A 13,524-nucleotide genomic window follows, 5' to 3' on the forward strand; every position below is an offset into this window, starting at 1 on the left:
TAAAAATTGCTTTATATTATGATGTGTATGATTTTCTAGCAATCTACTGAAATCTGAAAATGTTCATGTTCTGAAATCAAACTTTTTCATCCTTTTATCGATCCTTGAATCAGCAGAAACAACCATGACTAGTTTCTAGATTTTTATTTTTAATTTATTTACTGATTGCAGCCATAACACATTCACCAAACCGTCACCCAAGTATGAGTAACCTTCAATCAATAAAAAAAACCAGAAACTTGGGATGGTTTTTTTCTGGTGATCTAAGGATTGATGAAAAAATTTGATATCAGAAGTTTATTTGGTTCTTAGATTGCTCGAAACTCATCCACATCATAATATAAAGCAATTCTTAGCAAAAATTTGAAAATTGTGACTTTTTTCTACAGTGAAACTTAAATTACTTAGAAACGACAAGTCATAGCTACACACTTTCTCTTGCAAAGCTGCACATCATATCATCGCGCATCTTTTGAATTCAATGTTGATTAAAAAGCTTAATCCCAAGTACACTTTTATGTTAATTTTAATTATTTTTTTTTATAAAAAATACAAATTGAGAGTTCAAAACAGTCCCAATAAATTTTTAATTTAAAACTTACATTATAAAGAAAATTTAAAAAATATTAGAGACACATGTTTGATACTTTTTCAAGCTCTGAAAATGTTATTAGGACAAAATGTCAAAAAAATGCCCTTTTTCCAAAAATCGAACCAGTGCGACCTCTAAAGATCATTTTTCTGAGTTTGTTTTTTACACCCAAAGCTTTCATTTGAAGCGTGAGCCCCCAAAATCCCAGACATAGAGCAATTTTGGGCCACCCTAACCTACATCCATCTTCCTACATCCATTATTCACTTCGTTATACGGTTTTACTGCAGTATAAAATTACTTTTTGAAACTCCATTCTTGGTGGCTGCTGCTTTAAGCGACAGAGCTTAAATAAGAGAGTACTAAAAGCAGTCTCGCCGCAACTCTATGGAGCCACTCTTTGATAGCAAATTTTTTTCCTTATAAAATTTCTGGAATTGAATTTTTTAATCTCTGTTTGTTAAGAAATGAATACTGAATTTCATAATTTCTTTTATCCTCAAAAAACCTCTCCTTATTTAAGAGTGGCTCCATAGAGTTGCCGTGAAACACACTTTTGGTAATCTTATCTTATTTTTTTTCGCTATCGGAATAGAAACCTCAATTGAAACGAGCCTGTCAAAAAGGGAATGATGCAACACATCGGCTTCATGTAAAATATTCAATTATTATTTTAATGAATAATTATTAGGAAATCTGTTTTGTACAAGTAGGGGAAAGTGTTCCTAAATGCGTCTACAGCCGTTTGGCGAAACGGCTGGTAAAACAACATTTCTAATCATTGCATTTCAAGGGTAATACGCTTTGAACATAAAGCATGAAAAAAATTATAAATTTACAAACTCAAAAAATATAAAAAATCGTACAAGGTTTCGTTACCTTTTAATGTGATATAGCGACTTTTATAAATTAAACGTATAGAAAGCCCAAAATAAAAACTTTTGTGATTTTAGTTTCTTATTCAGGTGGACATGAACAATACATCAAATTTAAGATTTTATAAAGGATGAACTGCCGTTGGAAGCAGAATTGTCACATGTTACAAAAAGACAAAGCGAGAAAAACGCAATCAAAGTTATTTCACAAAAACACTTTGCTGTTATCGCACAGTTTCGCAATTTTTGTTTACTCCAATGCCGTAGATCTCTAAAGTGTATTCTATCATATGAGCCTCGATCAAATTTTTCGAAAATGAGCTGTTTTTTTTTCGATTGAAATAGTTGTGTGACATTTATGCTGCGAAATTCTATGAATAGTCGAAAAATGTACGCATATTTGTCACACCACGAACATTTTCCCAGTAGTTGTTTGGTTTGGTATTTCGTGAGTGGCTCTTGTGTTTTATTCGTGAATGGAAGCTTGAATTGAAAAAAAACAGGTCTGAGTCGGATTATTTGAAAGCGTACATTATCTGGAAAAGTCTTTAACGGGTTCGATCAATAAAACGGCACGGGGGAGCAATTTGCGGCAGTTCACTCACTTTACAGGATGCAACATTGCTTCAACTAATTGTCAGCTGCCGTGCTGAAAATGTCGCAACCGCGAGAGAAGCAATACCAGAAGAGGACAATCAATCCGCTTGAAGTGAATACGGTCCTGGGACAAGTTTCGGATGAAGTAAGTCTGGCGGAATAGTTCATAAACATTAAAAAACATACATCGCCGGTATTTTGCGAGGTGCGTCAAAATCAAAAACTCAAAGCAAAACCACACCACCGACAATCACATATGACCATCCTGGACAATGATGGATTACAGTTCCACGGCGCCGGAAGAGTAATAATTTAACTAATGTTCCAAGCGCCAGCAACGAACCCGAACCAGTTTGCAGAGTTTTTCTTGCACATGCTGGGATGTCGCGAAAACAGTGACTTCCCCTCTTTATATCTTCGTGATCCCCTCCCGACTATCAAGGACACGTATGCCAAGTTTGGTGAAAATCTATTTGACGTTCCGAAGTTATAATATGTTCATTTCTTGGGTGTGACAAAAAGCCTGCTTCTTCCCTACTGGACAAACGGTGCCACGCTCTAACTCTCCTTTTAAATTCTTGTTCTCCTAAGCGAGCCCCTTTCAATGAAATTTAATTAGGTCGGAAGTGGCTTTTCCGAAGCTTCAACATTTTTTGAAAGCTTCAATCTACAGAAATGTCTTTGCTCGCCAATTATTTTTCAATTTAAATTTCCATACTCAACACTAATTATTCTCGAGCTTTGAATCATGAGGATATAGGCATTTTGTTCGTTTTTCTAGATTTAATTCTAATTTTGTATTGAAAAAAGTCCGGAAACCAAAGGTTAATTATTAGGAATCGACGTCATTATTGTTGAAAAAAAAAACACTCTCTCAACTCGCAATGAAAAACAACTAGCATAACAACAAATCCAACTCCGACAGATTGATTGCTGGCTTTCCAGCAATGAAGATCGAGTGCTGGAAAAATCAGCAAAACGTAGAATGTTTGCTGGATTCCAGCAAAAATTTGGATTACTGAACGTTTCCAGCATAACTTTTTTTCGGAAATCGAATGAAAATCTTAGTAAGCAATGAGTCAAGTAATCTACCAACCTTTCCAATATAAGTTGAAGTTCAATATTTGAACTAAAAATAACTAAAAAATAACGGAAAAAGTAATAGCGTGAACGACAACTTTTCGGATAGCTCTGGGTTGTGCTCTGGGAATCGAACACTTTGCAGTTGATTCTTTTTGCTCACATTCCCTCTCTTTTAGTCTAGTTCTTTCACTCTATCGCAGATTGCAGTACCTACATATACTAGTGTTTCTTTTTCGAACATTGTATTCACCTATTCCCTCTAAAAGCAGTCGTTCGGGAAGATTTTCTTTCCCGTTTTCTGTTAGATTAGATTTGTTTTTTAGAATTTCTATATAGATACATAATCAATGAATGACTTTTATTTTCTCGCAACATCAGTAATACATAGGCGGTTTCTCTCAATTGTTGGGGATGACGATTGATGATTTCGTTTCTGCCAAAAGTGTTCATTACTTTTCTCAACACTCTTCTTTAAATATATTTCGGTGAATGATCGAACCTATAGAACGTACATGATTTAGAGAGTGATCCAGAAAACAGAAATGAAATCGTATATCGATTGCAACAACGACTAACATGAAATGGATAAAATAATACTTTTAACTAGGTAATTGTGTGTGATTTTTTTTCTGTTTTTTGTTGTTTGCCTCTTTTTAATTTTTCGAATTCTTAGTTAGTTGTTGATGAATGATGATTGTTTCTGTCGGTGTTTCACATTAAAATAGTGCAGAAATTAGTTTTTTTTGTTCATTTGCCTTATTTTGGGTTTGATTTACTTTGTTTATTCAAAACAACGCGATCTACGAGTGTGGGTATACATATAAGTATGAGTGTGTCGGTGCTTTTGGTTTTTTTTCTTATATGTGCGATGAATGTTTCGCTCACATTCTTCTGTGTGTAGGCACTTTTCATGTTGTTGTTACTGTTGTTGATTTTTTTTGTTTTTAAACTCTATTGTTGAAGTGTGTTACGTGTTTCTCATTGTTTCGATTACTAGTAGTTTTTTTTCGGTGACGAGGTTTCGAACATTTTGTTTGATGTCTTATATTTGTTGTTCTTACATTTTTTTTCTTTACACTATCCGAGAGATGATGCTTATATACCTTTTAAATTAGCAACTAGATATATGTTTTTTTTTTGTTTGAGCGAGCTTCAACCTGCAGCATTTCATTTCTTCTTTTCCGATCTACGTACTTTTCCTATCAACTGCCTGTCTCTAGATACTAAAACAATACACAAAGAAAAGGTCTAATTGTCAGTCCTCTCGGGAAGTTTTTCCTTCAAATGCTGGATTCCATATGGAATTTCTGTAGCTTTTTCCTAAACATTGATTCAACCTGTTGTTGACTTTTCAACTGATCGTGGCTCCTGGATTGCCGACAAATTAAACTCTATATTTACAATGGCGGCCTCCTTATGTTCTTATGTACACTTTTTCTTCAATCTTGCTCACGTTTCATATCTATACACTGTCTAAATTTTTCGGATAGACATTATCCCTAAATCTTCTACACACAATTCAATAAAAAAATTTTTTAACAGAATCAGTAGTTCTTGTTTGGTAAAATGTTGGATTGTTGCCATTATTTCTGTCCTGTTACTTATGTTCAAGAACGTTTAACATCCCAATCACCAGGGTCTTTTTTCATTGCTGGGTTTAAAGTAAACATCGGTTTTGCATCAATCAGATGAGCTTCTTTATGCCTAGCCTCTTTGTAAATCACTCTTTTTGTGTTCATTTGAAAAACAACTGTAAAAAGCGTTCAATCGGTAGAAAGATCACCAAATGACTCATGTCATGATCGACAGTATAAGACAATTTGAATCGACTATGCCTTGCCATTGTCTCCTTAACTTTAATTCCGAGAAAAAAATTCTCCTTAACTTGGGAAAGTGTGTAGCTTTGATTCCAAAGCCGTTCTAAGCTTCAAAGAACCCATATAGAAATCTGATCATTCTATTTGTCATTCAGAACATAAACAAGAGCCAACCGTTCTGTATGATGTTTGACTTAGTTCGTCAAAAGTGTTTAGATTTCAGTGTCGAGAAAAGATTTTACGCAATCCACCATCCACTCATTTTTTTAAGGACCGTCTTGACTGAATCCGCGAACCTCTCCGCTTGACCGTTAGGTTGTGTTCCAATCTACGCACAATGATATTGCTCTATACTTTGATAAATTGAATCAAATTTCTTAAAACTGGCGAACAATTAGTTGTGTATTGTTTACATATTGTCGGTGTGAAAATCAACATTTTTCGCACCGCGATATCAAAGTTCAAAAACACTTTTCTTGATTCGAAAATGATTGCCATGGCATAAGCTCCACCTTGTTGGAAAACTACATCCTAGGGTTATTCGAAGTTTGCCCGAATCCACGGAAGTACCTGATTTTTCGTAATATCCCTGTAGACTTGAACTTTTACCCCAGGACTTGCCGATCTGATGAACATTCGGAAAACTCTTCTTCACAGTCCTTGATATCGAATCAGTTATGAAAACTGGGAAAGATTCAGCTCCAGGAGTAGATCTGATCCCATGGTCAGTCATAAAAAATCTTCCACTTGTGGCCTTACGCTGCTTAGCTAAAATTCACAACGACGTTTTTTTCGCTTGGAAAGATTTTAAAATTGTGGCAATCCCTAAACCAAATCAAGATACCCTCGTAACATTCGGTATTCGTCCGATAGCATTGGCGATTTGCAGCTCAAAACGATACTCAGAGGGCCATGTAATCAAAATGATGATGTTAGGAGCTGTTATGTCAAAACGCATATAATATTTCCAAAACAAAACATAATATTCCAAATTTCAGCATAAAATATAATAATTATTAGGATTTGACGACACAATAAGGTAAGAAAAAGTAAATTACGTTTACGTGTTAAACAGTAAATCTTCTTTTTGTTTTAGATTACGGAAACTAACCACAGCTTGGCAGGTCTTGGTAATGGTAATGGTTTCCAATGTAGGATATCGGGAGAAAAGTTTTTAAAAGGAACAACTGAAACGAAATTGATAAGTGCGAAACATTTCAGAGACGCAGATTTCATCACTGGTATTCTTTAAATTTCGTAAAAAACCATTTTGTTATTTCACAAACGTTTCTTGAAGTTTTCCACCGAGTTTATTAGAAGACATTACTCATGGGAAAAGAATTTGCTGCCAAACGCGTTCGAATTGCAACTTATTTTGCTTTCGTAAATTCAAACGGCTACTGGCGAAATGAAAAGGGCTCAAAATTACAAACAAAAAAAAGGACTGGATACCAACTACCTCACGATTCATTCGAAACATTGTTAAGCGCATGATTCCTACAAAGGTAAACTAATTTCTTAAATTTTTATGTACTTATATCTGTAGTTGAATTTAACACGTAATTTCTATCCGTATGTGAAAAAAATCATCAAACTTTCAAGAAAAAATAGCGAAGGAGGAAAACAAAATTCGAAGATTTCAACCTGTACATTGAAATATCAAAATTTATTCAAATCATTTATTTTCATCTTGTTGATTTTTTAACAAATTATTATTTTATGGAAAGTTGTTAAAATTTTGAGAACAAATTCAAGAAATAAACTTTTAATTTAAAAGGGATATACGTATTTAAAATTAGTTACGCAAGTTTCAAAAATCCTTATAAGGTCACAAATTCAAACGAATCCGAAATATATTAAATACTCAGAATCATGAAAATTAAAATTACGTTTTTTGGAAAAAGAGTTTATTATAAATCATTATTCGAATTATTCGAATCGCCATACCACTAAGCCTTTTTGGTCGATTTTACTGGCCAAATACTCGTCTTTCCGACTAGACGAAAATCCTTTGGCTTTTTATGCTGTCCTCTCTTGTGCTGAATGTATGAATTGTATAGACCACCGATTTAATATATTGTTCCGTCTTCGTAACGTTTTCAGATCAATAAACATGTTTGTTTGGGAAAAAAGTGTATTCCTCTGGAATAAGACCGATTTTATTTTATACAAGCTTCTTCTTGGTTCGAAATCAAAATCTCAATTGAATTTTATTAGAAAAATCCCGAAAATCTATACTTGTAAACGCAAAAAGCATTGAAACTACTAAATTGATGATTTTCTTACAAGATTCGGAAATTTTTATTTTTTGTAATTTACCAGGTTTTTCAAAATTCTCATTTTTATGGAACAATTTGTATTCACAGCCGTGTTAAAAAACAGCTATCGTCACCCTTTTGTTGGTTTCATAAGTGAGATCCAGTTAGCGTTGCATGTCAAACAGCTTTGCTGCAAATCGCCAATTAGCAATTATAATGATTTATAGAAAGCAACCACATACTTCCTAGTGAAATTTGCGGATTCTGGAAAAAATTAAAAAAAAAAACAATGGTCGCCTTTTTTCCTCTTTTGGAGGAATAGCTACATAAAGTCTGTTTCACATAGAATCTGGTCGCATCTTTTCATTTACTGCAGCGCCCCTAGTTGTCACATCGCGAATCTATTGACAGTGTTTTGATCCGGATGGTTTGTTTACTTATGGCGTTTTTTTTTATTCCGGATTTGACTCTGGATCCGTCCGAATAAAAAAACGATTTTCGGTTTTCGAGTTATTCCATACGTAGGTGTGCGTGAGAACGAGCGTAATGTTTACATGCAGATGTCATTTTGTTTTCCCTTCTGGATTTCTTCACTCGGTTCTTCACATCCGGATTGTATTTTTTCGTGTCCGGATTGCACTGGACAGTAGATAGTACGATTTTGCTTGGCTGAGAGGTTCAAAATCGCAGCAATAATAATTTTCCCGTTCATTATTTCAACTGTTTTGCTTTCAGCCACAAACAGCTGTTTATTGTTTTGACAACAACATTGAGAGTATTGGTGAACTACTCCCAAAACTGACTTTTTTCTCGGGGCGACTCCGTCCGTTTTTCGAGCGAACCTAGGTTGCTTCTAGAGCAATAAATAAGCACGATGACAGCAGTTAGAGCGAACCTAGGTTGCCCCTGGTTTACCTCCAGGTGAAAAAATAAGGTATTAGTGGTGAAAATTTCATCAAGATTGAAGCAGGTAGTCAAAAGTTATTGACGATGGAACGCGAAAGGCGAGAGAAAATTCTGCACACTCACGTAGAGAAACCGACGTGGTTTCGCGAAATTCCTGAAATATCCAAAATCGAGTGTAAATTCGGTGCTGCAACGTTACCAGGAGACCCTTACGGTGCACACAGGGGGGAAATCTGAAAAAGGCGATCAAAACTGTTTTCTGCCGAAACTGTTCGTTTTAGACCTATAGTGTCTTCGAGACAAATGACCAACATTACAAGCGCTAAAAAAATAGTTTTTTGAAAAATTGATTAATCCACCTAGTAATGAGTTAGAAAAACTAACTTTTTTAATATCCATTTTAGGGCTGTATTGTCTGAGAAATAATTTTAGCTTGTGCCAATTCTAGCAACTTTGCTAAAGAAGTCATAGCATTAATCGTTTCAAAGTTATGACAATTTTTAGAAAAATAACTCCAGTAAAGGTGTACAACTTTTCTGTCTTCAAACTTCTCTAGAACATATCTTATATGGAAAATCACACGCAAAAAGGTTATGTTGAAAAAACTGAAAATTGGTATTATTTTTCTAAAAATTGTTATAACTTTGAAACGATTAATGTTACAGCTATGACTTCTTTAGCAAAGTTGCTAGAATTGGTACAAGCTAAAAACTTTTCTCAGACAATACAGTCCTAAAATGAATATAAAAAAAGTTAGTTTTTCTAACTCACTACTAGGTGGATTAATCAATTTTTCAAAAAACTAATTTTTTAGCCCTTGATATGTTGGTCGTTTGTCTCGAAGACACTATAGGTCTAAAACGCACAGTTTCGGAGGAAAATAGTTTTGATACCCTTTTTCATATTTTACCCCTGTGTGCGGTGGATCGAGCAAAACAAACCAGACGTAAAAGTGGAACATATGACCGGAAGCTGCGAGCAAAGGTAATTCGATCAGTTCACAATAATCCTGGAATCTCCTTGCGTGATTTGGCGAAAAAGTTCAAGACGAACCACAGTACAGCTCGACGAATTTGTTTGCGAGAAGGCTTGCGGTAGTATCATGCAAGCAAACAACCCAACAGAACGCTGAAACAAAACCTGGTTGCCAAAACCAGGACAAGGAAGTTGTACGAGAAAGTGTTGACCAAGTACAACGGATGCATTTTGATGGACGACGAAACTTATGTCAAAATGGATTTTGGACAAATACCCGGTAACAAATTTTAACTTGCGAAGCGTAAAGAGAATGTTGCGGGTTTGACGGGTAGATTCAAGTTTGTTTTCGCAGATAAATTGGCTCGTAAGTTGATGATTTGGCAAGGGATCTGTAGTTGTGGCAAGAAGACTAAGATTTTCATCACTGGGGACACAATGAATGGAAATGTTTACAAAGAAGAATGTCTCCAGAAAAGGGTTTTAGCCTTTAAAGCGATAAATTTCGATCATCGAACTCCATGGCATGGTACGGTATCACAAAGATGACCACTTCAGCTGAAATTCATTTGATATGGGTTCCCTCACATCTAGGCATCCAGAGTCGATTCTGTCATAGTATTTTGACTAAAGTTTTACCTCATATTTTATGAAAACATGAGGCATCTTCAATCTATTCGTTGCAACCACATTTCACATTCTCTGGAACATACATATACATCAGGAGTGGAATATACCGATCCGTACACGAATCGGACACTGGATCAATCGAAAAAAGTTTCTCGTCTTATTGTGATCAGCTTCTTCTTCATCAACGTAGACAGCAATTGCTTCGAGCACTCAAGTCGCAGTGCTTTAATTCGATCTGTTATCAAATGGTGAACATTGGGCCATAAATAAGTTTTTTCCGAGAATTTACCAGTTAGTGGCATTCTTTTCTACAAAAATAAGCAGACAGAAGTGATCCGCAAAAATAAGGATGAGTCACGCAACAAATTGTCGGCAAAATGTGTGTTTTTTTCATAGTTCTGTTTACAAAGCAACAATCCAACAGTTCACCAAACTTTTTGTACCAACTCCGAGAAACAATGTAGCCAAAATTCCAAGTGACACAAATGGACTACAACACATTAGAACACAAATTGTTCCACCTGCAGCGAGAAAATCGGACCGGGTGGAATATCTTTCGGAAATCATAAGCAATTAAAGAGGGAAAAGAAAGAAGAACAAACAAATCACACATCCATTTGCAGTTTCTAACTAGTAGATATTTTAGTACAGTACATATGTATAGTGTAGTAATAGTAGATAGTAGTAGGTAGCTAGTAATAATAATAGGCTATCAACTCACGTGCACGCGCGCGGCATCATCGTCTTCGATTACCAACTCTCTCTTTTATTGTTCCTCTTAACTTGTGGTGTGTGTACGTGTGTGTGTGCGCGGGCAGGAAGCACCAGCTTCCATTCCTGGCAGCACTACTAACAACTGTTGCTCCAGTTTGTAATTATTAGACTTTGTTTGCTCTTAATCGTAACATGATTTAAATATTTTTTTTCGATTTAATTTTATAAGTTTTCTGTTTTTTTTCTCCTTATACACTTCATTTAGCTTACTCGTCTAGTATTGGTTGACTTTTTTCTTCTTGTTTTTTTTTTTGTTTTACTTTCTTTGTAATATATGCATTATTTATATATTTTGCTTTGCGTTTTTCTTTATACTCGATATTCCTTTAGCTCATGCAAACATTAACTTTTACACTCGTCATCACAAGATTAAATGGGTAGAGGCCGAACGTTTCAACGCGTGGCCTAAATACTACCGTTTTTACGTACTCACTACACAAACGAATACCAACAAACATTCAAACATACTCTCGAATCTCGATGGCCAGTTAACGGGAGCCTGACGGAAGCGTGGCATCTGCTGGGAATTTTCCCACCAGTCGCCCTCTGCCTTACCGGAATGGCGTCATCGTCTTCGTCTAGGTCACTGGTCCAAACGTTAAGGAACCACCGTCCGGGAGTCCGTCACCGTCGCCGTTGTTGTCTCTTTGGCTGTCGTCGGGGAGTCCGAAGAAGTGATAGCAGCTTCGGGGTCAACTGCTGTGGCTGGAGAAGCAACAACAGCAACGCTGGCCTTAGCTGCAGGGCCGCCGACGGTGCCGGTAACTTCCGGTGCTTCGTTTCAGTGTCCTTTGGTGGCTTCCTTGGCGGCCATGATGAGCGGCGTTAGGCTGGCCAGTGGTCGGGCCAGTTTCAGGAAGGGATGCTGGTGGATTAGAAAAAAAGATAAAATTACTTCAAGGGATTTTGAATATTTTTCCGAGAAAACCTACCCTCAGCAGCTCGAAGGCTGTCGCCCGCTGATCGACGTCCACCTCTAGGCACTGGTCAAGGAAGTCCTGGAATACCGGGCTCAGCTTTTCCTTCTCCTTGATCTCCGGCTTGCCGTGGGTGGCGATGAGGTAGAGCGCCCGCAGGGGGTTCTCGTTTAGGTACGGCGGCTCGCCCTCGATCATCTCGATGGCCATGATGCCGAGGGACCAGAGATCAACCTACATGATGGAGACAGAGTTTAGGCAAATTAGAAAAGTCATTTGTTACTTCATTCGAAGTTCAATTTTAAAGCCATTCCAATTGGTTCTAACCGTACCGTACAGAGTGTACGGTACGGTTAGAACCAATTGGAATCAGTAAGCGAAAGAATCAACAGAACGTTAATAGAGAAAGTACGAACAATGCTCTACGAATGCGATCTTCGGAAATCGTTATAGGGAGAAGCTGTATTCTGCGCAGCTTATCTCACAAATCGATCACGTCACCCACACAAGCTCATGTGGATAACAAGACGCCATTCGACATGTGGTATGGTAAGAAGCCTGACTTGAGCAATCTACGCATTTTTGGGGATAAATGTACCCTATATTCGGTTTTTCTACGGTTATTTCACGGATATTCAATACACATTTCAAGGAATCTATCTCAGAATCTTTAAAAAGGAAAGGTTACAATCCAGTTTAATCATATTGAAGCTAACAAATTTTAAGCTGATTTTGGTTTGCATACCATTCTGCAAAAATTGCATGACATCAGAATAGCTGCAATGAAACTGAAATTTTTAAAACAAAAATCGTTACGTAACGATGAGCATCTTTTTTCTGTTGGGGAGAGAGTCCACTGCGACCATTAAGTTGATCTATTGTGGTTTACCCCACGTTATTATTTTTACTTTGCTATGCTACTTGATACCCCTGTACTATTGGTTGAAGTTGCAGTTGTTTACGGGTAGCACTACGAGCACACACATAACTAGGTAGGATCTCCAAGTGCAATCTAAGTTCCCTTGAAAAGATCCATCCACATGCATGTGCTGCATCATTGAGGCGTACAATTCCAAGGTATACACGGCTAGCATTTCACTAATGCTAAAACCGCCAACCTTCATCATACTATGTGTGCCAGGTTATGTCACGACCGGGATTCGATCTCATGATCGTTGGCTTAGAAGACAAGAATGCTATCCTCTAGGCCACGATCTGCTGGCTAACGATGAGCATAACTCCCCCCCTCCCCTATGTCACAATTCGTAACGATCGAGCTCACTCCCTCCCCCCCTCCTAGGAGCGTTACGTAATTTATGGATGCTCCCTTATACAACAAGTTCTCACGTACAGTAGAAATACTTGCTAGATCTTCGAAACGCTTGCTCAATCTACAATTTCGTAACCAGCAAGCCAAATACGCCAGCAAAAGAATCCGAACGTCCAGAAAAAAAGTTCAGGAGCCTCTGAGAACTTCGAGGGTAACAAAGATGAGCATCTAGTGGGTAACGAGAATGTTGAAGACGAGCCCGAACTCATCGTGGTTAACGATGAAAAATCAATTTAAGAACATCACGTTAATGAATCTGATTAAGGAGTGTTCATTTTATAAAACGGGCACCTAGATGTTACGATAAAACGTTGACGTTTAACCCAAATTTGATGAAACTGGTTTCATCTTGTATACAAAGCTCTGACATTTTTTTTGTGAGAAAGCGACTGGATTTCGTAAAATGGGACGAATTGATAAAGAAACATGTGCTTTCATCAGAAAGTTGGAGAGCACCATACTCTTGAAGATTTGCCAAGATCCGAAACCAGAACAGGCACAGTGAATCCACAAATGGAGAAGAAATGTGTTAAGCTTTTGTTGTCACAAGAACACAACTATGTTCAAAGAATTGTCAAGAAACTGAAACTTTTCGTTGGGACCGTCCAAAACAAAAAAAGAAGGAACCGCATTAAGACCTACAGGAAGCAGAGACAATGGGCCGCAATTTTTCAACGCAATTGTTGGTAAGGAGGCACCTCATGATAAGCGATCCATTGAAATCGAAAAGTTTGGCAAAAAGCGCTTGTTTGGCAAGCTATCTGCTCTTG

At 36.9% G+C, this 13,524-nt stretch overlaps 1 protein-coding gene across 2 annotated transcripts in view; it reads right to left on the reverse strand.

Annotated features, from left to right (window-relative positions):
- Positions 1 to 9,746: 9,746 nt before the first annotated feature.
- Positions 9,747 to 13,524, reverse strand: part of LOC129751132 (serine/threonine-protein kinase Pak) — a 184,953-nt gene continuing 181,175 nt past the window's right edge. Inside the window, exons 9-10 of one of the 2 annotated variants that reach the window (XM_055746440.1) lie at positions 11,440 to 11,658; positions 9,747 to 11,372 (exon numbers count right to left, since the gene is read on the reverse strand). In XM_055746440.1, the coding sequence (XP_055602415.1) occupies positions 11,289 to 11,372; positions 11,440 to 11,658 (303 nt within the window). In that variant the 3' untranslated portion in view covers positions 9,747 to 11,288. The remainder of the gene's footprint in view (positions 11,373 to 11,439; positions 11,659 to 13,524) is intronic. The other variant, XM_055746441.1, reaches the window with a different exon arrangement.

The sequence above is a fragment of the Uranotaenia lowii genome, chromosome 3, assembly GCF_029784155.1.
Source record: "Uranotaenia lowii strain MFRU-FL chromosome 3, ASM2978415v1, whole genome shotgun sequence".
In the NCBI taxonomy this organism is placed as follows: Eukaryota; Metazoa; Arthropoda; class Insecta; order Diptera; family Culicidae; genus Uranotaenia; species Uranotaenia lowii.